General features: G+C 37.2%; 1 protein-coding gene across 2 annotated transcripts in view; it reads right to left on the bottom strand.

The window, feature by feature from the left end:
• KHDRBS3 (KH RNA binding domain containing, signal transduction associated 3) overlaps positions 1-27,853 on the bottom strand; it is a 90,173-nt gene that overhangs the window by 26,301 nt on the left and 36,019 nt on the right. For both annotated transcript variants that reach the window (XR_010785112.1, XM_066566702.1), the window contains exons 4-6: positions 25,857-26,003; positions 19,504-19,643; positions 8,858-9,050 (exon numbers count right to left, since the gene is read on the bottom strand). Coding sequence is in view for 1 of the 2 variants with exons in the window: in XM_066566702.1 (XP_066422799.1) it covers positions 8,858-9,050; positions 19,504-19,643; positions 25,857-26,003 (480 nt within the window). In the remaining variant the exon portion in view is untranslated. The remainder of the gene's footprint in view (positions 1-8,857; positions 9,051-19,503; positions 19,644-25,856; positions 26,004-27,853) is intronic.

Here is a 27,853-nt window from a genome sequence, read left to right as displayed (position 1 = left end):
CAGTGCTATAAAATACCATGCTAACTTAAATGAAAATAACTATAATTTTTACACATATATAATGAAAATGGACAGAACTGAACTTACACACACAGAAAACCTGTACTGAAGTACACCTTTGTACTAAGTACATTCTACTAAGCCCAAGCATTGCTATACAGATATCTTTCCATGTAATAACAAAAGAATTATACTTTCCTAAGAACCCTCTCATTACATTTTTCCTGCTGATTTTTGGGCATCTTTCAGTTACTTATAAAAGCATTCACTTTCGTATTTAAAGCTATTATTCTTCTTCACATGGATGACAGTGTCTGTATTCCTTCAATCTATGAAATGTAATACAATGGACTTCCCTCTCTATTCATACTGCATCTGTCTATGAATAGCTTTTCCTAAATGTATTCAGATATCAGAGAGTTTACTGGTGAACCCATATTCCATCTCCCACTTCAAAACCCAAAAGCCCACACCAGATCATGGCTTCATGCCACGAACAGAAGCCTTTCCACTGTTATTCATTCTTCTGCTTTTCAGGATAACCCAGAAAACTTAACTCTTATCAGATTAGTCTGATCAAAAGGCAGCAAGTGTGCTGAACATTGTGCTTACAACAGAAATGTGGGGAAAAAAGAGCTGAAAATGCTGAAGTCCTTTTAAACTACAGGTATTTATCACCCAACATTTGAAGTATCCACCAGGAAGGTATTAAGAGCAACTGTCTTGACTTCAGGCTTAAGAATCTTCCCCCAAAGTAACAGAAAAGCTGGAGTTACAACAAAGATCATCTGAAAAGAATGAAATTACTCTGTAAAATCTCATAGCTTAATAATAAAGTCCTTTATTAAGCCAACCTATAAGTGTTTCTACTTAAAGAGAGCTTCTGCCTGCAGTGGTCTCACTGATGGTGCCCACAGGTGAAATAAATCCAAAGAGCAGCACTGGTAGCTGTAATTGCTCCATGTAAAGAACAGACATTATTCATTAATAGAATCAAAGGCAATGTGTAAATATGCACCATTTGAATATATTAAGTTATTATCATGGGTCAAAAAATGATAAAAGCAATCTCTGCCACAACTTCTGCACTCCCCAAAACATTATAAATCATGCTAAGCCTTGCTCATCAGTGCTTTTTAATTAAAATAGTACTCTGAACAAACCCTTGCAAGTGGAGAATAGGAAATGGTGGTTTTAAATTGGAAGCTGTTGGCAGTGACAATGACAGACTACTGTTTGGAACCTCTTTAAGGAAAATGAACAATGTTTCAAAGAACAAGACAGAGAAACAGAAAGAAAGAAGAGGGTAAAAGTGGCTTTTAACAGAAAGGCCATTTGCAGAGCTGGGAAAAAAGATCATGAAATCAATAAGAAATCAATTTTCCAGCAGTTCCCATCTAAGGAAATCCATCCAAGGGAAAAAAATAAGGACACTACCACTACAGCTAAAATGTTTTCTTTTTACATTGCTTCTTTTCCTCATCATTCTCTGAAATTAATACTTACACTACTATACTATCCCAGAACACGAGGAGCACATTCACATATTTATTTTAGATAAAAACTATCAAATTAAAAGAAAAAAAAGTTTATGCAGAGATTGACATGAAGGAGACAACACAAAACAACATCGGTGCAATGAACTCCTTTTGGCAAATTAGAACTGTAAAGGGAAGGAACAGGCATTTTGTTACATGGTAATAACATCCCCCCCTCATTTAATCAACAGGGAATATGAGGCAATCAGAACAAATATGGGTAGCTACAACCATCTTAAGTCTGAGCACCAACATCAAGGACATTAGCAGCAAACATGCACAGACTGTAAGCTCTTGTTTTGGAGATTTTCATCTGTTTTCATCCAGAAGGAGCCTAGTGCATATCCAACCAGAACAAATAAGGTTTTCATAGAATGAGAGATGCAGGAGTGGATTGTTTTTCACGCACCTCAAAAAAACCCTGAGGAGTTGCTAATGAATATAGACAGCAACATTTAAACCAAATTACTATCAGACCAAAACAAGTCTGGTTTTCTATACACAACAGCAGGGAGCAGTGCCAGAATCAGGAGGACTCATTCAATAATACCAAGTTTCAGATAAGCAGCTTAAACTAAAATACTAAAAGAAAGGAATTTTATGGGAACTTTATAGGTGAACATTGAGTTAGGCAAGGGGAAAAGCTGTCCAGCCTTTTCTCCAAAGCACTCCACTTTTTCCACAGCCAATGTCACCCCAGTTCCTGGGAAAATAGAAACATTTTGCATTCTCTCTCCATCTCATCCTGAAAACCCCAGAGCAGATAAAAGATTTGAAATTAAAAAAAGCAATCATTTGAAGGGCTTAAAATATAAAACTTCCCCCCCCTCCATTTATTTATTCTTGCTTGTCTTATTTACTATGAAAAAGAACATTGTATTGGGAAGAAAAAGCCAAGAAATAATGTTTTCATGTTATGAACTTGCTTTCCAAAAGTCTTACACAAATTCCCCCTGAATTTAAGAACAGTGTTAGCACTTGTAAAAAGCCAGAACTCAGCGAACAAACTGCTTAGAAAATGGCACAATACCTAAATGGAAACCACAACATTATCCGCAAATGGGAAGAACGACAGCATGGACAAAAGATAATTTCTCTGCTTCTTAGAGACTGAAGCAAATTCAAGCCCTTTCCAGGAACCCAAACAAAAAGCTTCACATTCAAACAACTAAGCAGATAAACTCACTGATTTAAAATGCTGCTCATCATCAGGAAGCTGATCATCAACATTCACAAGACCAAGATAAATTAAAACATGGTGTAAATCTTGCGAAGTGACACTGAAATTATACTTGAACTTCATTCAAGAATTTAAATTCTTTTCAAAATCTTATGCCATCTGGACTAGCCCTTGTTTTCACTAATATTTTACTACCTCAACTTCAAGAAGCCTATATTTGTAAATAAAAAATGGCGTTTTTTATATGGCATACAGAGATTTTTCTCCTTTTTTTTTTTTCCTTCTTCAACCCCAAACAGCAAGTGAATGTTAATGAGAAAACTTCACTTTAAAAACAGTTCACCACTCAAAATCAGCAGTGTATTAATAGCTCCAAGAAATTGCTTCCACATTAATCCAAATTTTCAGTTTTTCAAAACGTAAATTAATTATGATCTCAATAGGGAGACAGGGAATTCAAGCTTAAGGCTGGAGATGAAAACAGAATTTGCACTGGTTTTCTAAGGAAGTGAACTAAATAACAGGATATAGGTTTTTCAATGGAATGGGCTCTCCCCTGTAAACAGTAAGACTGCAATTATTCTTTTATCTAATGGACACCTACATTCATATTTGTAATATTGACTGGATCATGAAATTAATTTCTTAGCCATCCAGACAAACACTATTTGTGAATCAAGTTTCCCTAAGGCTTACCAAATTTGTAAGATTTCCTGCAAAACCAAAAGGACAGAAAAGTGCTGTGTATGCTGGGACAGTATCCTGGTGGTCAGTACATCATCTCCAGAGAGACCCAAGGGAATATGAATACCTGCAACAGGAATTTGAACCACAGGCCTTCCAGTACCAGAAAAATACTGAGATTTCACTTACAAAGAGAGACAGAGCAACACAACATCTGCTCATTATTTTGGGTGAGATTTCATTAGACAGCAGGTTATGGTAAGATTTGGGTCTTCCCCATTTTTCATGGGAAACAGGACAAGCATAGTCTCAAAGTATTGTAATATCTGTAATACACATGTACTTCACAGTACACATACAGTGCTAATTACAGTCTCACAACACAGACCTAGTGTAAGAACTATAATCTTGAGTCTGAGGTGGGCTTTGTTCATCAGTTAAAGCCATGTTTTTCTGGAAACATCCACATATGAATGCTTCAGGAACTATAAATCTTATAAAAAAAATCCCTAACTTTTATGGTTTTGCAGAAAGAAGAAATAACTAATGTAGACTTTAAAGAATAGGTTTTGAAGTTTCTTGCTATCAGTAACTTTTTTCTATCAAATTGTTTGTACACCCTTTTGAGTGGCCTGTATCTGTATCCAAGTTCAAATAATTTTGAAATCTAAATAGAAATAATGCACAGTGCTCTTTTTTAAGTTACAATTTACTTAACATCAGAAAGCCTCCCTTGGTCTCCTATTTGTAGACATTCCATCTTGGTTCCATTTCTTAATACACAAAGCAATGTCATTGGAGCTTTAGCTGCTAGAAATTACACATGTGGTCAGTGCATCAGAAAACTCTGCTGCTGAGTTAACCCTTTCTGAACACAAGAAAACATAAATAAATTGGCCAAAACCACAAATAAAGCTCTGACACAAATTTTCCCCAGAACAGGGAGGAATATTCAGATCTGACAGTCTTCCAAAGTAGTGTTGAAGCAAGTCTTGGCCACAACATGCTGGACTGATGAGTTATTTTTTTAGTGTAGACATTCCATACTGCCAGAGCAACAGTTTTTAAATTTAAATTCACGTTTAAAGTTCTTAATGCATAAAAATGTGATTATGAACTCAGATAAAACTCACTTTGCATTTAACACAATTAGGCAGCCAAAACAGGACTTGACACAGCATAATCACAAATATATTCATGCAAAGTACAGAAGTGAAAGACTGGTAGAATATTTGCAAAATATTTGCCTTTATAAAATGAAAACAGCATCAAATAAAAATCTAGTCTTAAAAACCTTCAGTCCCACTGCTGTGTTGCTAATTTGGAAAAAAGCCTCAGAGGTTGGAAGCTGAGAAGAAGACAACAGCAGGACGAGGCCAAGAGCAACAAATGTGATGAGGCAGTAACTGAGACTGAGCAGTTCTGTTCTAACCCATGTTTGACTCTACATTTGCTAAGGAATTGACCTTACACCACTACAAATTTCCTGCTTCTTGGAAAATTGTAGAAAAGCTTAAAATTTTCAGCTAGTATTTAAATACAGTTTCTATTTCTTATCGGAATAAGTTGTCAGCTAAAAATCCATAAAAATATTTTTTTCTCTATTGTACAGCATAGTTCAATGAGTAGAGAAAAATCCCATTTAATTAAGAGAAAAATGTTCCTGAAACCATCTGTAAGTTCTTCAACAAATGTAGCACCCCGTAGTATGGTTTCCCTCATCCAACTGTTACAAAAATAATCCTGGCCATGCTTCACACGTCACAACATGCTTTCTCCTGACCTAAACAGCTGAGGGAAGAAAAATGAGAGTCCTGCTAGTCTTCAGAGAAAGTTTATCACAGCAACCAGAGCAGTGAGTTATAAAGCTGGCTGGCTGTAGAGGCTGGAATTTTTCCTATATAAGCTGATGCTACAGCTATTAAAGAGTCAGTCTTCAGAGAAAATGATAAGGAACTGTCATTTAGTGGCTTCAAGAGCTTCATCATGGTACTAACAGTGTGGTGGGGTCTCAGGAGGAATGAGTCCTGCAGCTGAGACTCATATATAAGTGAGACTGGCAACAGTGGAGTGGGAAAACTGCTTATATTGAACTGGAAAGACGTGCCACTATTGCTGCTAGCCCAGTACATTGTGTGACTTCTGCAGAGAAAGCCAAAGCATTCAAAGGCCCCCAATGCACAGAGCCCAGAAAGCTGACAGAAGACAGAGGCAGCTCACTCTGAGCAGAGCTTTCTGTAACGGGCAAGATTCTGGAACACTCCCCTGTGGGCTCTAAACACAGGACAGCAATGTTCACAGTTTTCTTGATCTTACATTAAAATGCATCTCAAATTAATGACTTTTTGTCTGTGATATTTTTCCTATGTGAAATACTGCCTCCAGGAGTAAGCCTTCCAATTTTTTCAGAATGAAATAGGCATTCTCTTTCCCATTTTGAAGACAACTATGTATAAAAAACCAATCAATTAATCAAGCAGAGGAAGGAAAGATATCAGGATAAGCAGGAGGCAGAATTGAGTTCCTCATAGATATTACAAATTCATTGGTTTCAAGGACTACACAGAATTAGCAAAAGGAGTGAAGGAAAAAGGAAGCTGTAATTCATTGTCTGTAACAAGGAAGATTTAATAGCACTCAACAGAGGAAATGGACAAGGACTTTACATACTGAAAGCCCTAAATCACCTTTGAGATATTCAGTTACAGGAGTGAGTGGTTCAAAGCTTCCATCCACACACAGTTTGCTTCCTCTTGGACTTGCACAGTTTCACATTAGTTTAATGAGTACAAAGCAAAGGCTTGTAAGCCTAAGGAATGAAAAGCTTCATGAATCCTCAGGACTTTGCAATCCTCAATAGAAAATCTTGTGGTGGGTTGACACTGACTGGACACCAGGTGACCACCAAAGCCACTCTGTCACTCCCCTCCTCATCAGGTGGACATAAAAGTCTCATGGCTCAAGATCACTCACCAGTTATTGTCACAGGCAAAACAGACCCAACTGGGATAAATTAGCTTATTACCAATGAAATCAGAGTAGGATGATGGGAAATAAAAACTCAATTGAGCAACACATTCCCTTGCACTCTTCCCTTCTTTCCCAGTCTCAACTTCACTCCAAAATTCTCTACTGGTTCCCTTACAGCAATGCAGGGGATGGGAATGGGGGCTATGGAGAACTCACCACACCTTGTCCCTGCTTGTTCCTCCTCAGGGAGAGGACATCTCCCACTCTTCACCAGCTTCAGCATCAGATCCCTCCCACAGGGACAGTCCAACACAAACATCAATGTGAGCCCCTTGCCCTGGGCTGCAGCTTGTCATGAACTGTTCCAGTGTAGGAACCTTGCACAGGGTGAAGTCCTTTAGGAACAGACTGCTCCAGACTGGGATTTTTTCCCCTCCCTTAAATACAATATCCCAGAGGTAGCAGCACGATTGCTGGTCTTTGGCTTGGCCATCAGCAGGACTGCCTTGGAGCTGGCTGGCACTGGCTCTGCTGGGCACAGCAGAAGCTTCCAGAAATATCTCACAGAAGCCACCCCTGCACCCCTCTGCTGCCAAAACCTGACCACAAAAACCCAGTACGCTTCTAAAGATTTCTCTGTAACCTCTCTGGATATCTCAGTCTCCAAAGCTTTGATGGTGATTAAAATAGCTTTTGGTACCCCCCAGTGTTTCTGATGTTATTCTACAGACACTTCCCAATCAACAAGACCTTCTTCTGCTCAGGTTGGCAAACTAATGCTTTAGTATTAGATATAACTAAGCAGGAATTAGTAAAGAAGTCACAGAAATACTACTAAAGACTCATACCATGCTCCCTTAACCTGTAAAAGACAGAGATGAGGCACTTAGATAATGTACTGCAAGTGGACAGGTAAAAAAATACCAAGCATCAAATTTAACCCTGAACATGCAACACACCAATGGCTTATGTCCCTGCTAAACATTCTTCTAAAGAAAAAACAGACCATCTAGGACTGCTTTTTCAACTACAGCTTTAAGTATTATAACTATCTAACTATATCTATCCCTGCTAAGGTATCTTTTTTGGAAGATAAGTGATCCAGTTCTAAAGGAAATTCTTTTTAGAAGTTATTTAGCACAGCACTATTTTTCCGTACAGTGCTATTTTCTAATTATTCTCCCAGAAGTGAAGCATACTTCAGGATACTGAGGCAAGCAGCGGTTAGTTCCACACCCCTTCTACAGGCACATTCCATAAATAGCAGATCATAAAGAAATATGAAGTTACTCAAAGAGGTTTCTATTCTACCATCTCTCTATGTGTTCTAGAATGTATGTCCTGGAAACAGGTGTACAATGAGGACTGATTCCTTGGAAGGCATTGTGAGAGAACCACTTATTTGCAGTACCCACTTTGACTAGTCAAGTATAGCCAGGGGAAATTTAGGCATGTTGTTAAAGTATTCTTCCTCAAAATTAATGAACTACATTAACTTCTGCATTTTTCAATTATATGCATAAATGTTTATATTAACAACATTGAACTTCTTCCCTTATAGAGCTACAAGTGTTACATAGAAAACTGGTTTTCTGCCCAAAGGGAAAAAAACTGGTATTTTATTTAGATGGTTTTGGTGGGGATCTTTGGAAGAAGAGAGGTGAAGGTAGGTGAAAGAAAGGTTTAGAGTAAAGCAAAAAATATCTAAATAGCAAATTTTTGGGAACACAGAATCTCCTTTTTTCCTAGTCTAAACAATGAAGTCCAGACACACTTGGCTGTAAAGAGGGCACATTAAAACCTTTAGTATTAAAAGCATTGTCCTTGAAGGTATTATTTTTCTATAAGACTAAATTCATTTTTATCACTATAGTTTTGACTTAATGATCTTTTTTCTCTATCTTACTGCTCTGTAAGTTCAATTTAAATTTTCCTTAATTCATAACTGCATAATTTTGTCATATACAACATAAAAAGTATTTTGATATGATTCTAATGTTTAATACAATAAAATCAAGATGAATATGTATGGCTTATTGAGGTGCATTGTTAAAATTTTAGGATTAGTTCTGAAGCTTTCATAAAAATACTTTACAAGTCCGATCATTAAACCACTATATGACCACAAAGATAGGCTTAGGAAGGAAGATTAGAATATTATTCTGTTTTAGTTGAGAATTAAAAGCCTACAACAATCGTGATTTTTCAGATTTTTCAGAAAGCAGAAACCTAATATTAAACATTCAAGAGACACATAACTATTTTGCCAAATGCACTGTATATGTCATTATGGTGGTATATACATATAACACGATTTTTTTTTTTTTTAATTAAGCAGTTCAAGCCTGGAATGATAAAGAGAGATGAACACATTTGTCAGGGATGTTGGGCTAGCACTAAGGTGCTAATTGCAGAGTTCTGAAGGGATCTGCCCTCTCCAGAACCAGCCAGGCTCCACGCACAGCACACCCACAGCTCCACTTACATATTCCCCGTAGGTCTCCTGTGCCGGGGGCGGCGGCAGGGGCCGGTACCCTGCCGGGGGAGGAACTCCTCGTGCTCTGGGTGCCAGAAGTCCCCGGCTCCGACTGACTGGTCCTCTGCTGGGAGGGACTCCCCGGGGAGCTGGTGCCCCTCTGGGCACTCCTGCTGGTGGCGGAGGCACTCCCCCACGGCCCCTGCGAACACACGATCACTGACCATTAGACACGACCCAGGGCCTCCCTTCCAACACCTCCCTCCCCCACATCATGGCAGGTCTGCCACAAAAAGTCAAGAAGAGATTGAGAGTTTGTCCTTTCTCTGTAGGCTTAAATCCGATTACATGCGCTATGCAAAAAAAATGCTGGAAGATACAAACTAGACATGGGATTCAGTGATGAACAATGCACTGACTTGAGTCATTCTCACACACTCGGGCACACCCAAAACAATCTGCTGGAATCAGTCAACTTCACTGGAATTTGACGTCTAGTATGTGAAATCACAAGCACAGAGTAGCAGCTTCATTGGAAGGTGTCAGGCAATATCATACTCAAACCCTGCACAGAGGAATCTGTGCCACTCCCTTCTGATCCCATGAAAGCTTCTGAACACAACCCAAAAATCACACTGGTTGTGAGACACTGAGTGCAACACAAAAAGTACATTTTCTTCTGCTCCTGAAGAGATTTCCATCTATTTCAGAAAACATCCAAACGTAATAAAACGTGCAGGGTGATTATAGGATATAACCTGATGTCCTGTATGTATTTAAGAACACTAAATAACAGTATATTTGGTCTAAAAACTCTGAAAGCATGATTGGCACTAACTTGCATTCCATTACTTTGGACACTTAACATTTAGATGAAAACTATAAGACTTCAGTTAAACCAATTTTCAAAAAACATTAGATCCATTTAGAAGTGGCTTTTCCTCCTACCTCCCTGTAGTGAAGGCAGAGACTTAAAGAGAGAAATTTTCATCAATTACTCTTTTAAACAAGAAATCTAGAACATTGCTAATAGACATCTCCTTTTTAAGAAGATAATTTCAACCTATGAGCTACAATTGAGTCAGAAGGACTGCTGTTGGCAAATAGAATTGTTCCAAAGAAGTCAGACCCTTATCATACACTCTAACAGATACATAGAAGGAAACAAGGCACAAGCTCTACCCTATCTTTCTACCTACCAAGCTATTATCTAATCAATCTCAAGACCAGTAATTGAATAAAAATGTCCTAATTTCAGTAGAAATTTCCAACATGAACAGCATGATAAAGATCCAGATTTGGCCTTATGATTTCCTATCCCATTTCATACAAATTGTATAATTTCACATCAATAAACAAATCACAAAACAAGACAATCATTTTACCACAAATAAGCAGTATTTCAAAAACTGCATCACTGAATGAGGAATGCAAAAAATGTAAAAATACAACCAGGATAGATTTTATTAATTTTATTACTGATCCAAACACAGTCACAAAGTATTTTAAACAAGCCTAGAGAGTAAATGATTTAAAACTGTCCTTATTAATTGCTTTTAGCTAATCTCTAGAATGTCTCCTCAGGACAGGGTACAGCTGCTTATCTGACTTCATTGTAGTGGGGGCAGGGGTGAGCAGTGAAGTTTCCAGACACAGCCTGCCGAAGTAATAGAAAGAAATAGCAAATGTGATACTTTCCAGGAGAAGCCAGAGAAAGGGAAATGAACCTAGTGGCATAGAATATAGTCAATACCAAGTCAAAAAAAAAGAAAAAGGTCAGTAAAAAGATTCAAGAATCATTAGGCATAATCATGACAGCATCCTTCAGGCAGGGTGAATGATGTGAAAGCAGAAAATGCTCAAAAACATGGAAAAACATTTAAGGGGAGAAAAAAGCTACAGTTTTTCAAGCTAGCATAGATTTATTCTTGAGAAGTAATTAGAAAACCAGATCCATGTGATGAGGTCTTTTCTGCATTTCAAAAAACAGTTAATAGGATTGGAATGGTGATGGGTAGGAAATAATATTTATTTTGTATTATGAGATCATTTACGATCTTTTCATAACTTTGTTCATTCCTCCTAGAGGACCTCTTACTCTGAGTTGTATGGTTCTCATGTTACTGCATCAGGCTGGAGGAGACTGGAAAAGCACTGAGACAGAAAACGCAGTGACAGGAGAGTTCAATCAGCACCACACGGGTTATGATGCTAAGAGGAAATTTTTAGAAACTGTAAATTGTTATTTCTTTTACTTGTATAAAAGTTTGTAAATTGTAAATCCTTTTAATTTAAGAATTGTTATTTTTAAAGAAGCTATAGGAGAACCAAAGAAGCTTGACGGACATTTACAATGAACAGACTCAAAATACAGAGGAACCACTTGAACAGGAACCTTTGCACACCTTTGCAAAAACAACAGATCTGTTCAGGTAATGCTTAATTTGAAAAGGGCAGCTACACAAATTATGTTTAAAAATGCTTAAAAGAGTGAAATGTGCATATATGATATTGGGAGACAGCAATTCTGTGGGAAGTCAGAGCAAATACACAACAATTATCAAAAAAGAGTGCCTGAGAAAGGGCAACAGGAGCTCAGTAAGGCTAGAACAAGTTTTAAAAGAGGTATCACTTGCAAGGCTGAACCCAACTCTAATCTCAAAGGAAGAATCCTAACATAAGAAAATACTCAGAAAAGCAGGTCCAAGATAACCGAAGGCCTTCAATTGTCCCAGAATCAGGAAACCTCTCAGAGCAAGCCTCAATCACCAGAGCAGATCAATTCTCATATATGAATGTCTACATGCACATGCACATTAAGGTTTTGCTACACAATCAAGAATAACTGAACAAGTTCCTCATGGTAGATTTGTTCTTACAGTAATCCACTGGATAGTGCTGCCAATGGTTTAGAAACAAATTACAGAACAAAAGGAACAAATAAAAATACATGCACTATTTTTCAATAAATTGCAACAGAGGTTCAGATGCCTACTCCAAATTCTAGTTGAATCCCAACCTAAATGTTTTAGAAAATTGCTAAAAAAATTGAAGTTACAGGAGGGGACACTTAGGAGTTAATAACTACACATGTATAAATTTATATATCCTACCATTACACAAACCAATAGGTTCTGCACTGTAACTGCCTACAGAACATCTAGAACTAAGATTGGTCCAGAGGTCAGGACACTAAAAAATACAATTTTAGAAAATATAAGAGTACACACAAAACTTCACTACTCAACTGTGTGTATTCACAGACTAGTTTCCTAAATCAGCTTATTTCCTAATTAAAAAAAAAAAAAACCAAAAAAACCCATAAAATAACTGGACGTGCATCAGAAACTGTGTCAAAGATGACAGCAGTCTAGAACTGCTCACATACCAAGAACAATTAAGTAGATTAAGGCACTTCATACCACCAATGACAACTGAGGCTTATCTGACGGGTCCAACAGAAACATCAGAGGAATGGAGAAGGCTGAGGGGTGCCCTCAGCACAATCTGCACCTTCCTCAAGGCGAGCAGTGCAACAGGAGGTGCTGAGCTCCTCCAGACACAGGACTGAACAAAACTGAATGAAGCTGATTTTGAAATTTCCTTCTTTCCTGGACTTTTCATCTCCTGATCAACTACTTTTGAGGGGTATCCATCTGCTTCCAAAGCATCTGAAGAAACTGCCCAGAGGGTCTGTTCTCCACCCTTTCCCCTCTACAACTATCTCACCTATACTTGAAAGAATCGTTGCACAACTGATAATAATTACAACAGTTATTTTACATATTTTATCTCAGCTCTGTTTTATCACATTAAGAGATACCTTATCATTAAATCAAACTTCTTATGGCTCTTAGATCACTTCCACTGCTTGCTTCTTAGTCTAAGGATATCCTTTCAAGATGCCAAATTTCAGGTGCCACCAACTCCCCTTGTGTTTTCTATCAGACTGCTTATTAGTTTTATTTCCTTTATAAAACCTTTGTAACAAGTTACACATTATCAAAGCTGGTTTGTCAGCCCATTGTCAGCCTTGATTACCAGTTCACTTTCTAAAATATAAGAAAGGTATTTTTTCGTCTTTATTTTCTCTCCTCTCTACCATGGTGTCACCTCTGTCCCTGTAAGAAATCTTTTGAGTGTCCTCAATAAGAATATCTTTTGAGTAAGAACCCATAAAAACTTCTTACAATGCTGAGTCCATATATCCAGGCTGATTTATTGCATGCACAAATAAGCACTGGAACTCCACAGACCTGTCTCCAAACTTTTTGAGAACTTTGATTGTGCAAATACTTTGGAACAAGGTTAAAGTGTCTTATTTTCAGAAAAGGTGAAATAAATAGGTTCTTGCCAATAACCCCTCAGAGTATGATACTGCAGTAAACAAGTACTGGAGCATTACAGGGGACTCTAGCATTTGAATTTCTTTTTGCTTTGTTTTTGAGAAAAACTTTAAGTACCTATTAACTGCAATTTCTATCAAACACACTCTAGTATTTGGTTATTGGCAGTAAACACACTCAGCAAATCCTGTTGCCTAGCCAGGTACTGTTATTGTCACTTCCAAAAAGGCTTCAGCAACAAAATGCTCACCTATGCACTTGAGTCCATTGTGCCCTGCTCTCAAAGAAACATTTTATTGCCAGATTATTACTGCTTCAAGAAAATTTAAAATATTTGTTTCATCTTCAGAATCACTTTGGGTTTGACTTTCCTGAATTTATTAATCTGGCAGTGGTGAATCCAGTGAAAAAGTTAACCCTTCTCCATTAAACACACAAGTTAACAATTTAGATTGTTAAATTCTGAATAATTTTACTCCCAAAGCTGGGTAATTATCTTGTAGGCTCTGCAATAAAAAAAGGCTTTGATATCTGGGTACCATGGACTAGACTAAGTAAAGCAAATCTCAGTAACTCATTTAATATCTTTTATTTCATGACAAAATGGAAGGAATAATCTAATCTAACTCACATACCACATCATCCCTTGAAGATACTGTTATGAAAGCTGCTTTTGTTGGAACCTAACTCTCCTCTCGTGACATTATTTCACTACTTACACTTGCAATTCAGTGTATGAGGAAAAAGAAAATACAAGAAAATACAAAGTTAAGCACAATTTCTATAAAACCATAAACACACTAGGAAAGGGGAGAAAAAATCTCAAACAAAAGTGTCAGAAGGTGCTAAAGTGATTTATAAACACTGTGGAGTAATGATAGATGATGGTTAATGTCTAAAAATGTGCAAATGCAAAGTCTACCTTACTGTGTCCACTTACAGCATTAGTAAAGTATTGAATTTTGTGATTAACATCTCATTGGTTGAATCCTGAATTTATTGTTTTTACTTAAACATTTTCAAGAAAATCTAACACCAAAATCTAACGCCACTTAGAACTATGCTATACAATGTTAGACTCAAAACATTTGTGAATGCTCAGAAGGAATTTACAAGTACTGATCTAATCATTGATTCCCACTGAAATTGTATTTTCCCAGATTATACACTTCCTCTTTGGACTTTGTTAGCAATAATATTTGACATTTCTACTTTCTAGTAGTCCCACAGTGTTTCTAGGATTTATTTCCAGCACACTTACTGCCCTTGCCCACGGTAGCAGGCACGGCATCTCACACTCATCTCCAGCTGCCCTCAGCAACAGCCACTTCCATCATTTCATTTGGCATTTTGTCTGCTCCAGAATCACACTGATTTTTATTTCCAGTTTAGCCTATCACTGGATGGCTGAGTTAGTAAAATTATTCTGATCATGAAACCCCAACTACAGTCAGTTCACAGTTTTCCTTCACTTTTAGTGAAACAAAAAATTGGAACAGTTAATGGTATGACGATCCTTTTCACTATCTCCCCCCAGAAACATTAAATGGAAGAATAGCTTTAAAATAACAATACTTACAAAATTTAGGACTAGTTCTTGAACACTACATTATTCAATGAGCAAACACTTGAAGTTCTTTAATTTTAGCATTCATAGTTCTATATTTCTGCAGGGATTTACACTCTTCAATAAACAGATCTAACAAATTTGGTTACCAGATGTGGATATATTATCTTAATTTGAGCACAGACAGCTACATTCAGTGTTCCTCAAACTGTAAATATTTTTGTTTTATATTAGACATCTGAAAAATAACAGACTGGTTATTTGGTGCTGGCATTTTAAAATACTAAAACACTGATATCCAGATACAACTCAGATTTCTGACCTTTCATCCTTCCTGAATAAAGAAACAAACAAATAAAAAGAGCCACCATTGAGTTAACACTCTTACACAAGTTTTATTTCATATTTATATTTCAAAACAGTAATACATATGTTCATGGTTTAATTTTGTGGAAAATGGGAGATCAAAAACTAAAACAAAACAGTGAACATTATTAATAATCTGCCTTTGGAATAGATTCTGAGCTGGCTTTGTCAAATATTTATTTTGTGCTACAGAATCTTTTGCACTTCACTACCTACATGTTCTCAAGAAAAAGTGATTCTTAAAAAAAGAAACCAGTTCATGGCAGGAAAGCAGCTGGAAGTTGTGAACACACTGCAGCAGTGATCCACATCAGCTCATCTTACTTCTAACATATAAGACAGCAAGTTCTGACTCACAACTTCTGTAGAAGTTTTATTTTTCCCCAGACAGTGACAGTCATTCAACCATTAGGACCCAGCCATGCACAGACTGAAATGTGAATAATAAATTGAAAAGAAAAAACCCCTCCACACCCTCTTGAAAGCATAAACCAGAAATCTACCATCTATTTAATGAGACTACTGTGTTCAAATACAATCTTTCTTAATCTGGGGTGTGAACTCAGCCAGCTCTACCTTACTGTGGCCTTTCAATAACTAAGTGGAGCTGCTTATAAGAAAAAGAGAGTAATTTTATCAGGGTCCCTATTGATAGGATGAGGAACAACAGCTTTCAATTGAAAAAGGCAGGTTGAGATTTGAAATAAAGAAGAAATTTATGATGAGGGTGGTGAGACAATACAGAAGAGGTTGCCCACAGAAGTTGCAGATGCCCCAATTCTGGAAGTGTTCAAGGCCAGGGTGGGACTTGGAGCAACCTGGTATAGGGGAAGTTGTCCTGCCTATGGCAGGGGGTGAAATAAGATGGTCAGTAAGGGTCCCATCCAACCCAAACCATTCTGTGATTGTAGCACTGTTTTCCATCCATAAGTGACATGAAATCGTTCCCTCCATGCCACTCCAAGGTATCAAGGAACTTTTAGCCAAATTCTTACTTATTACTATCATCCTCTAGAATTTAGCTTTTCTAAAACATCTCAGTTGGAGTCACAAATGAGTGATCCTTGAATCTTACTGTTATTCTTAAAATAGTGTGAAGTTTTAGGGAGAAATGCTGCTTTAGTTGCAAAACCTCCTTAGAGGTGTACATTAACATGTATACAGTCACAGAAAGGTTTGGGTTAGAAGAGACCTTAACAATCATCAAATGCCAACTCTGTTTCCATGGGGAGGGACACCTTCCACTAGAATGCTAATATGTGTATTTTAAGTCTTTGGTTAATCAGAAATCAAAATTTAAATTTTGGTTGCTATCATTTATAAAGCCCTGATTCAGGATGGCAACACACATGCACTAAAGAAACACGGATTCCTAAAGAGTTACGTTTTCTGGTTTCACACCTTCACACCATCACATTAAACACCATGGGTCTTTCTAAGCTTGCTATCACAAAAAATTAAAAAGCAACTGGTATGATCATGTTATACAGTTGCCTCCAGAAAATAATTTAAGATCATAATAAAAACAATGGAATAAAAACCAGACTTTCACCACTTTCCCTTCCTGTTGTACGGAAGAGGAGTTATGTCAACATAGTTAAAGTGCTCAGCATGAACACTACAGAAAATAGAAATGCTGTGATTACATCTGAAGGTCATCTTGAACAGTATTAGGGACAAAAACTTGGGGCAAGGTGGGGGGAAAGGAAATATCTATAGAAAGCAGCTGTATCCTCTGAGATCAATGATGAGAAAAGAACATTCCTGAATGTAAAGCCTGCAATGCATAGTTCTTTCAGAACAAATTTCATCCACAAAACATTACTTGGCTCTAGAGTCATAAAAATTTAGTCAAGAAAATCAGGAACAACGCAGAAAAAAGAATATAGAGTTTCCAAACCACAACCATTAGGAAATTACTTACCACACACAGGAATGTCTGCATATGAACTACAATTTTTGCATGCAAACACAAATTTACTGTTTTCCACAAAATAAAATTTTGTTATGGAGCCAAAAATAGATTTAATAAGATGCATTATATCCAGTTCTCACATGTCTGATAAGGAGCAAAAAAGGCATAAATTAGTATTTTTTTTTTAACTGAAACTATTCAGGAGTAATAAAGGTTTCAAAAGTGGGAACTTAAACACACTCAACAGGATGTTTCATGTATAAAGGCTAGTATCATAACACCATTCTGCAGATTACAAAGAAAGGTTAGGATCAAGGTTTTAAACTTCATTTTGCAAGTCTTCTGAGGCTTTGCTTCAACTTCTCCTGGATATCTCAGGGATGCTGCCTATTGAAACTGTTTTATCCAACTCTGAGACAAAGCCTTTAAAGCTTTGCTTCAACAAAAGTATTATTCATTGAAATCCATTTCTGCTAAAAAAGAATCAGAGCTTTATAACTGTGTTTGAGATCTTCAGCTCAATGGCTGTAGAATCTCAGTAGCAACAGAACTGAACTTCACTTAAGGAATATGCTAACAGAGCACTTCAATTTGAGAAAAAAGTGTCTTGGAGTTTAAGACAAGCCTTGAAGTAAGGACAAGTCAAACAGACACACTTTAACTTTCCTTTAGAATATATGTGAAAAATGGTGATGAAAAAACCACAATCTTTTACTGTCATCTCCAAATCAAACACTAATGGAATTTTAATTTACATTGAAGACACTTCCCTGAAGGATTCTGTAAGTTCTGTAACAGTTTATCTCTTGCATAAAATGCAGATTTGAAAAAATCATTTACCAAAATCCAGTGGATTGAACTCGTGATGTTAGAAATGTAGTACTCTAAAAAACTATTGACATATGCACATACTAGGTATTAACAGTGTAAATTAGTTATCAAGATTTGGTGATAGGAAATGACCAAACAATAGCTTCTGTATCCCAGAAATATTACCTGAAGGGCATGGAAAATGAAATAAACTTTAAAAAATACTGAAAATTTATCCATACTCTGAGTCTGTAGCAGAATCATTACAGGCAACTGTGGCAAAGTTACAGACAGCTATTTAAAAGAACAAAAAAAAAAAATTTTGCAAAAAAAACCAAAAAAAACCAAACCAAACAAACAAAAACAAAACAAAAAACCCCCACAAAAACAACAACACAAAAAACCAAAAACAAACCAAAAAAAAAAACCCCAAAAAACCCTCCAAGACCAAATAAGGTCTCTAATCTGAAAGAACTCTTGTATGGCTGATGATTACAAGATTAAAAACCCAACAGGTGAATCTCAATATATAATTAACACTACTCAGAACATGAAAATCAAGAAAAGCAGTATATGTATTTACATAATATTACAAAATACAAGAACAACAATTTGATAATTGAGAGAACTTTTTCTCCCAACACACAACCCACAGTAAGAATATATTCTTTAAATTAAGATTCACTCTGCATTGCATTTGAATCATTTTCAGGATACATGTAACTAAGCAGATCTATATAAATGGAATATTTCCTTAGTGCTGCTTCTTCTAATATGCTTCATCATCTGAGGTAAAATGCTTCAGGGTATTATTAAGAAATTAGTTCACAAGAAATGCATTGAAACAAGAAATTAGTTTACAACTTGCATTCAGAAATGCAAGTTTCAAGTTGCATTGACAAGAACTGTACACAAAACGGAAGAGAAGATCACCACAACTAACAGTCACACTCAGGTGCTGCAGCCACAATCCCTGTATTCTGTAACATAAACAGTTATGAACTTTATTTAGGTTTTGTTTTCACACTTCTGAACTTGAAGGAGTTTCAACTGTCATCTCAGTACTGCAGTGAAGATGGGGGATGCTAGAGTAAAAACAATACATCTCCTGTGACAAAGAAAAACAGCAAGAGCAGTGGACTTTGCCTACTCCCAAATCAAACAAAAGCCACTTTTCACAAAATGCCACTCAAACAAGAAAATCCAAATTCTACCTCCAGAGCATTTCTATATCATTTCATCATGACTATGAAAACTTGGTAGTACCATAAAAAAAGAAAAGCATACAGTATAAGTTGTAGATACTGCCTGAAATTCACATCAACCAAGGTAAGAGATTTACTGCTGTCAATTCCATAGGGCCCAAACACAGACTGCACCTAAGGAGCAACTCAAGACTAGAAATCAAGTTGCTCACAGTAGGACTGAACATCTCCTGTGCTGTGCACTGCTTCTTTCCAAAGGCAGCATTCCAGTTCCACAAGGGCATTGTTGATTCAGTCCAAATGAACTAAACTTCCATCAATAAATGAAGGTTGTTTCCTCAATCTTTTGCTCTTCTTTTGGGAATCCTTCATGTCATACTTGGGGGAGAAATTGTGTTTGAAGGGAAAAGCTTGAAATGCATGGATTGCAATGAAATTCCACATACCTGGACAACGCAGGGACAGGCACTCCTCTTGCTCGAATCGATGCTTTTCCACGGACAACTGGAACTTCTGCAGTTTCTGAGCCACCATTTAAGTATGTTAATTCTTGAAGCTGTGCCTGTCTGATTTCATCATTGTAGTCCTAAAACAAGGGGGAGGCAGAGTGAGAAAAAAATTTAATTGTTTACTCACCACTCTCAGCAAACACTGCTCCTGAAAGTCTCCTCTTAAAAAGTTGAACATTCCATTGAAAAAGTTTAATATACATTATAAGATAGGAATAATATTCAGTCCAAACATTATTAGAAAATTCTACGTATAATTCTACATGATTCTCCCACTTTTCGCTCGGGCATGTTTTTCTTGCCTTTGCATATATTTTTATGTAGCTTAACCAATTAAAATAGCAAAGTTAAAATGCTGCAGAGATAGAAGGAAACCAGAAAAAAAAAATCAAGATCCCATATTCTGAACTGAGATCTAGTTTGTAGCTCCAGCTGTAGAATGACTGTGTGCTAAAAGCAGGAAAAAGAGAAGAGAGAGAGAGAGAGAGAGTTGCAAAAGAGTAGGGAATAAACAAACTGTTGAGAGCAGCACATGAAAATGAAGGAATAGATTAGGAATCCACACTTTTAAAGTCAGGTGTTACAGAATGAACACAGGAATTCATTCAATACACACACACACTGTTATCTAATAAGAAGAGCTCAAAAAATTAAATTCTATAACATGCAATGGTAAAAATGCCAAGGACATATGGCTTATTTCTGTCTGCAAAAATCCTCTACTCTCAAGGTCTAGTAAAAGGAAAGCTCATGCTTTTACAGACAGAATTAATATGGTACTTCTCAAGCACAGTTTTCAGGGACCTTGAGTCAACCTCCAAAACAAGCAGAGCACACAGGAATAAAACAGACCCAGCACTGAACTCTGGAGATACAAGTATTTTTCTATCATTTCTCCTCCACTTAAAGGGAGCCAAGCAGAATGCAGCCAAAAAGGTGAATTAAAGATAACTATTTTACCCAAGGTGCATCTGTACTAACTGAGAATCAAAATATTAATAGCTGCTCACATAGGAACAAAGGGATACTTCTGATACAATAGCTCTTCTGCAAATCCTACCATTTCAAGAAGGAAGGCTTGTTCTAACACCACCCATTTTGCAATTCAATGAAAAAACAAAGAATCTGCATCTCACTGCAAATCTGAGTTTATTACATTTATTCACTAGACAAGGACCAAAAGATTGTCAGGGAGTCTTAGAGACTCTGAAACATAACCCTGCATTGAAAGGAGATTAAAACTTCCATGAATTCAAATCTCTCAATTATCCTTGAAACATTCTGCTTCTCCTAGACTTCTATAAGTGGAAATAAAAAAGCTGTCCTTTATACACCATTGCTGAAGGAACTTACTGGTGTTAAAAGAAGAAGTACCATAACAGCATTTTTTGTCCAAATAACATTAAATAGGTTCTGAAATTTAACTCCCAACTGCCCACCTGAGATCATCCTCAATTTAGCAGCAGAAACAAAATAGCAAATATGAAAAAGGTCTAAAAGACTGAAATAACTGTTTCAAATGGCATAATTGAAGCTTTTCAGAAACAGAGTCCATTATTAAATGGCCAGGACCCAATACATAACCAATCCATCACAGGGAGAAGACTAAAAACAGGAAACTGAACACTATTCTGGCCAGCTACAGTACAGAAATCCACTTTGTATTTTTTGTTTGTTGCTGGATCAGAGCTGGCTGCAAATGCAAAATTCTACGTCCTGTATAGAACAAAACGGCAAGACACTGTACCACCAACACACAATATCAAAGTTCTGACAGCCTGTATCAGATGCCCTTTATAATTTCTTCACAAAACATCTTTATCAGAACTGTGCCCCTGGAAAAGCACCTTTGATCATTTTTTACTCAATTAATTTAATCTCCTAGAAAAGATGTGCTCGGGTTGCCACTGTGTGTGTTGGGTCCCTTTTTCTTTTCTCCCTGATGCTTTCTCACTTTCCTGCAGCACATTACCAGACACAGCAGCAGCCTTAGGTGACAGAGAAGGGCTCCACTGTGCACAGCACAGAACAGAAAGCATGGCCCTTATCACAGAGGCAGCAGGAGGATGCAGAGTGAAGGGGCAGTACAAGGCAGCCACGATAAGCTGCAGTGTTAATCCATTAGACTCTGAAATGGATTCCTCAATTAAAAGTAGCAGACGGTCAATTTATGAATACTCACTGCTGGAAACAGTGCACTTCAAGTCAAATTAAGCAGACAATAATCTTTTCCTCACCTAGAAGACAGACATGGAAACCCTTTAGAATGCATCCCTCCTCTGAACAGCTTAGGCAGTGGCACTTGAATTTTAGTCAAATGTTGCTGCTGAATTTCAATTGAACAGATGTACTCTCACTTTATGAATAAATTGACTACCCTGACTAACTACAGTCTTATCCAACCATGGAGGGTGCATTTTCATCAAGATCCACGCAGGAGATTTTCATCCCACAAGTCCCCACAATTACAGGATCTAACTAAAGTCTTTCAAATTGTATCTATGATTTTCACCCAGCCAGATCAACGCATTGGCAGCAGCTCTTTGGGATCACTCTAGCTTAAGACCTTATTTCAATTTATCACTCAAACCATTAGCAAAGCTATTTATTTATATCATGTTAGGACAGGTCCCTACAAAACCCTTTGTAGCTTTGCAAAGCACTCAAGTAGATCTTTATCCTGACAGTGAGCAATCAATAATTATCAGGTTTCCAGCCACCTTTTTACACCTTACAGTTACTTGCCAGCTTACTTAAGGAACAGTCTGTGAGAGCTTCCAAAGGCCACAGACTCTTCAAAATGCAATTAAAAGCTATTTCATCACCACATTTACAAACCAAATATACACAAGGTAAGACAGGCTACAGTAAAAGGTTGTGAGTCCTGCTCACATTGTCATATAACTGGTATAGATTGTTCTCTCAAAGACATTTCTATACTTGGCTTTAAAGACAAGGAAAACAAGAATCTCTGGTAACCAAAGGCAAAGGGTAATTAGTGCTCTCTGTCAGAAAACAAATGACTGCCACTGCTCAAAAATTAAGCAAAACAGGCTAAGTTCTAATGGCCAAAACTGCCATAGCCATAGAAACACAGAATGGTTTGGCATGGAAAGGGCCTTAAAGACCATTTTATTCCAACTCTCCAGCCATGGGCAGGGACACCTTCCAGGAGACCAGGATGCTCAGGACTCCATCCAGCCTGGCCTTGAAACGCTGGTAGAATACAGGGGCAGGTGAGGTTGAAAGTACCTGGCCTTTTGACCTGACAGAAGTAATTCTGAGATATCCAGTATCAAGGACAATACCCACCAATCTAATACTCAAACAAGAGTGCTGATCAAAGAGTCTGGCCAGAATAAGGAGAAGAACTAAAGAGTCTGGCTAATTTAAAGGAAGGTAAAAGCATATACTAAAAGAAGCCACAATTCTAACTGCAGAAGAAAGGCAAGACTCAAGGCAACATAAAATACCAACAGCCAAAAATACCCTCAAAATCAGTTTTTATGTTTTGGGTTGAGTCATGTCAATAGTTTTAATGAAATTGCACCACTGCAGCTGCTTGAGGTTAAATTTCAATGCAAGGATGTTTGCCCATGGATCCAAAGATCCAATAAGAGAGGATGAGGCATTTTTGCTATAGTCAGCTACCACAGGGATATTCTGTATTCTGCATTCTAGCACCAAACATGATGTTATGTTCAGCATTGATCTGCAAAATGAACAGTAACCATATTCATAAATTGGGTCTAGCATCTAAAACTGTAGGAAGTCAGAGTGACCCTACATTGTAAAGAGAATGCAAATTATTATCATAATCATATATACTCATAGCAGGACATCTTTCCTGAAATAAAACAGGTAATTTCTTAAGAAAGGTACAACAGACCTTGGAGAAAAAAAAAGAATTAAAACCCAAGTTTCATTTGGCAGCAGTGAACTAAACAGTTGTTCTAGAGAAGAAAAAGTTGCTCCTTATTCCTTCAGTGGCTGCTGCAAGGGGGGGCAGGCGAAAGAGATTAAGGCATTTAGAGCAATTCTGATAAGCTTACATTTGAAAAGCCAAAGGGAAATTAAGACAGTGTTGGCTTGATCCCACAGTTCAGGAGAGATTATGTAGCATCAGTTCAGCTCGGTATAATAAAGATGCAATGATCAAAAAATAAAGATGGAAAAGTGTATAAGCACCAGTCAATGAACTGCTCATTATCAGTCTGTAATTCTACTGGCTTAACACACTAATGACCAGGTTTTGATAAGCTTACTTCATTTATGGCAACATTAGGGAAATCAAGCTCAATGAAGAAAAATAAGACCTCTGATGAAGGGGGGCATAAGGATCAGGCATATCCTTCCTATCAGCACGTGCAAGAAGCATTTATCAAATTAAACATATTTCTATCTAAAAAAGGCAGCTGTTTGCTGTCTAGAATAGCCAAGAATTTAATTCTCCTTATCTCTCCACACCATTAAATCATGAATCGTGTAAATAGAGAAACCTTTGACATTATGAAAGCCCAGCATTCCTACAAATATCCTGTTGAGTATCCCCTGTCTGATGTGTTAGGATGTCTGAACAGCAGTATGCTCATTCAGCTCTTTTCACATGCACCAAGAAAAAAAGCAATTTGGAACCCGCAGACAAATGTACAATGTGAAGCTTGATTTTTTTATAAGATGAGAACATAACACCCAGGACATCTTTGCTTTTTAACTGTCCTAAAGTGCATCTACATTAGGGTTATTTCACATCAGGACATATTCCTACAGAACTTGCTGACAATTGTCATTTAGCATCCTTTGGTTCATACCACAGTGTAGTATTGGGGCACATGAACTCACTTCATTCAGACAAAAACAAGTCAGAAGAAATACTCAAGGAGCACACAGCTCCAGTCACCTGGAGACCTAGTTTCATAAAAAAGCTTAAGTTGGAAAGGACCAAGAAGGATCATTTAAGTCCAAATCCTGGCCCTGCACAGGACACTGCTAGAATCCCACCATTGCCTGAGAGCACTGTCCATTTCTTGAACTCTCGCAGGCTTGGTGCTGTGACCATTTCCCTGGGGAGCCTATTCTGGTGCCCAACCACTCTCTGGGTGGTTACACAGATGTGGACTAGGTTTGGTACAAACTATAATTCCCAAAATACACACAGCAGCACTGTTTAGTCACCAGCACCAACTGTACAAGAGACAACCCCAGCAGGTCCCCAATACAGCCACTCTGGCCCCACTCAGACATTTCCAAGCTGCTGTCACTCAGAAAAATGCCTCAGGAAGCTTTCTTTGGCCAGGTCCCCACACTTCCCAGATCTGACACAAATAAACACTAACACTTGGGTAACATTTTCAGCAGTAAAAATAAACAGAAGTCCATGCGCCTTGAGAATGCTTTGCTCTCTATACTATTCCTTTGATCACCAATAGACACTGAAGAAATGTTCCCTTAAGAGCTAAAACAGTTGGGAACTTCACACAGAGAAACATCACCTCAAGTGCTCCAGAACTTCCTAAGAGAGGCTGGATTTTTTCAAGCAGTTTAATATTAAAAAGAAGTAAGGTTGCTTCTTACATGAGAAGCAGATGAAGTTATCTTCTTATAGAAGACATTAGAAATCCATTAACTAGATATATCCCAAACCTGGAGTACAAAATTGTACTGGAAACCAGATCTCATTTTATACACCCATACAATGGAAGCTGAAGTATGCACCAGAGAACAAGTATAGCTCATATATTACTAGTATTGTGATAAAAATGAAGATGCAAGATAAACCTGTATTGATTCTCAGCACTCAACACTAAACCAGGATTACAGGTGAGAGAAATACTAAAGCTTCAAATGTATTAATTCTTAAACAGAACTGATGCTTCTCATGTACCAAGAAAACATTAAAGGCATGCATTTTACAGATTTTTACAATTATTTGTAGTCTTTGATACTTTGCATGTAACTAGTTAAGCAAGAATAAGTTTCTCTTTTACTGTACATCAAGTCATGAGATTTGTGTGGACGGTTACAGATTCACCCAGTAACTGCCTCTATCAAAACACAAAGTATTTGACAATCATCAGCTCTTTCATAAAGGAAATCAAGCAACATGACCTGACCAATGTTGTGCGTGTTCAGAGCCATAGAACAGTTTGGGTTGGAAGGGACCTTAAACATCACCTAGCTCCAACCCCCTGCAATGGGCAGACACACCTTTGCTAGACCAGCTTACTCAATTTTAGAAATAACAATTCTCACTCAAGACTACCAGAATTCTCATTAAAAAAAATACTAACAGGGATGAGGAACTTCTTGATTTCTTCCAATGCATGTCCCATTCTGGCATATGCTTCTGCAGGTGGAGCAAATACTTCAATTAAAACATGTAGATCATCATTTAGGTGGAAATACTTTGCCTCTCCACTTTTTCTCAACTCTTCCTCCTAGGAGATAAAAAAAAAAGATTGTTTTTACACATTCTTGTTTGAAACAATGCAAGTGTTGAAGTTTCTCCAGAGGAATTTGCAGACACTGTTCACTCATGTTCAAATGTCTGCAAATAAAAAAGTAACATGAAGTAAGAGCCAACAGCTTCTGCTCACATTCAGAAACTGTAGCACAAAGAGGAATGCCTCCAAGAGTTTTCCCAGTTGCATCAGTTTCATGAAGAAGACACTTTTTTTCTTGAAAGTGAAGTCTACAGAAACAGGTTTGATCTAATATTCCACAAGAGCAAGCTTCTTTTACCAATATTATTTCAATCTCAGTATTACTGTGCTGTTCTCACTGAAGTTTTTATCCAATGAGTGCATCCTTCACAGAACTGTGCTATTTGGAGATAAAGCTAACAGCATATGAAATGAGGGAGGAGAATATTAGCAAAAAGAGTTCACTAGCTATTTCAGTAGCAAGGTTATTTCTTTCATCTTTCTTCACCCAACCCACTTCAATGACTGCAAAGCTGAGTTCAATGGAGTAAAGCAGAGCTCAGTTCTCAAATACTGACATTCACATGCAAAATATTCACAGACCAAAAGGGCAGGACTTGCTTTTTTCAGACTGCCCCTCGCCTGTGTATACTTGACTAGTCCAAAGGGATGAAACTAGCACTAAAAATAATTTCATAGCTTTACCAGATAATATTATAGCAAATAATTAGCAGTTCTGTTGTCTAAAAAACTAACACGCCCCTGCAGCTTCCTGTATTTGGCAAGCACCAGGTAAACACTTCACCCTTAAGATTACTAAAATTGTAAATTGCAATGATAGTTGAAATCTTCCCTGCACACACCTAATTTTGGGTTGAGGTTTATATGTGACAATCCATTTCTGCTCCACATGAATAACAATCTTATCAACATGATTTGTATTTAACTATGAAGATGTTTAAAACAGGAAAAATAACCAAAAAAACACAGTCTAAATCACTGTCAGAGCACCCAGACCGAGAATATTCGGAGGTCAGTCAGCAGGATTAGACTCTATCAGTAAAATCATTATTTTGTCAATAAAAATAAGAGATCATAAAAATAGAAAGTAACCTAATATAAACATCACAGCTCAAGTATTTAGTTTTAATAGGAACTGCTTCTCAGTTAAATACTTTAGGCACAGTTACTCAAAACATATGAGTCACCAGCCCTGGAAGCTAGTTGAGTTCTCCATATACTGGTTTTTAGTATATACTTGCACCACATGTTCCCTGTCCTTTTCTCCTAAAGTGGAAAAAAAAAATCACTGTGCAGTTAGTTTGTGCAGAAAGCAGAGTGCTAAGAAACTTCCTTTCTGTGTTTATCAATCAAGTTGGCTGATATAAGCAATATAAGAGCCACCATTTTCTGCATAGGATCTGGTAAAAAAAGCATTTAAATCAGCACCTTCAACAAAACATACAAAATTTCAATGCAGGTTTTTTTAAGATCATTCCCATAACCAAACGTTTAAGGTAACTCTGTGCTTTTTTTGCTAAGTTCACTTTATTATTGTATTTTATTTTAGTTCTGTAACATGACTTAGCAATGCTTCCATTACTTTCTCCAATACTTGCAAGGCCAGAAATTGGACTTTGATGATCCATGTGGGTACCTTCTAGCTCAGGATATTCTGTGGTTCTATGAAAATACTACACACTAAAACTCTTATAACAGCACACAAATGAAAATGAGCTCATTCACCCACTGGCTACATCTCACAACCTTGGGAACATATTATGCATTTCAGTTTTTTTTTCATTTCCCATGAAGACCAACACAAAAATCACAACTTGTTCCCATCCAAGTATCCCTCTTTAACA

The sequence above is a fragment of the Molothrus aeneus genome, chromosome 1 (genome assembly GCF_037042795.1).
Source record: "Molothrus aeneus isolate 106 chromosome 1, BPBGC_Maene_1.0, whole genome shotgun sequence".
Lineage (NCBI taxonomy): Eukaryota > Metazoa > Chordata > Aves > Passeriformes > Icteridae > Molothrus > Molothrus aeneus.
Note: the sequence above shows the minus strand (reverse complement) of the source record. Positions and strands in the feature narration are given on the sequence as shown.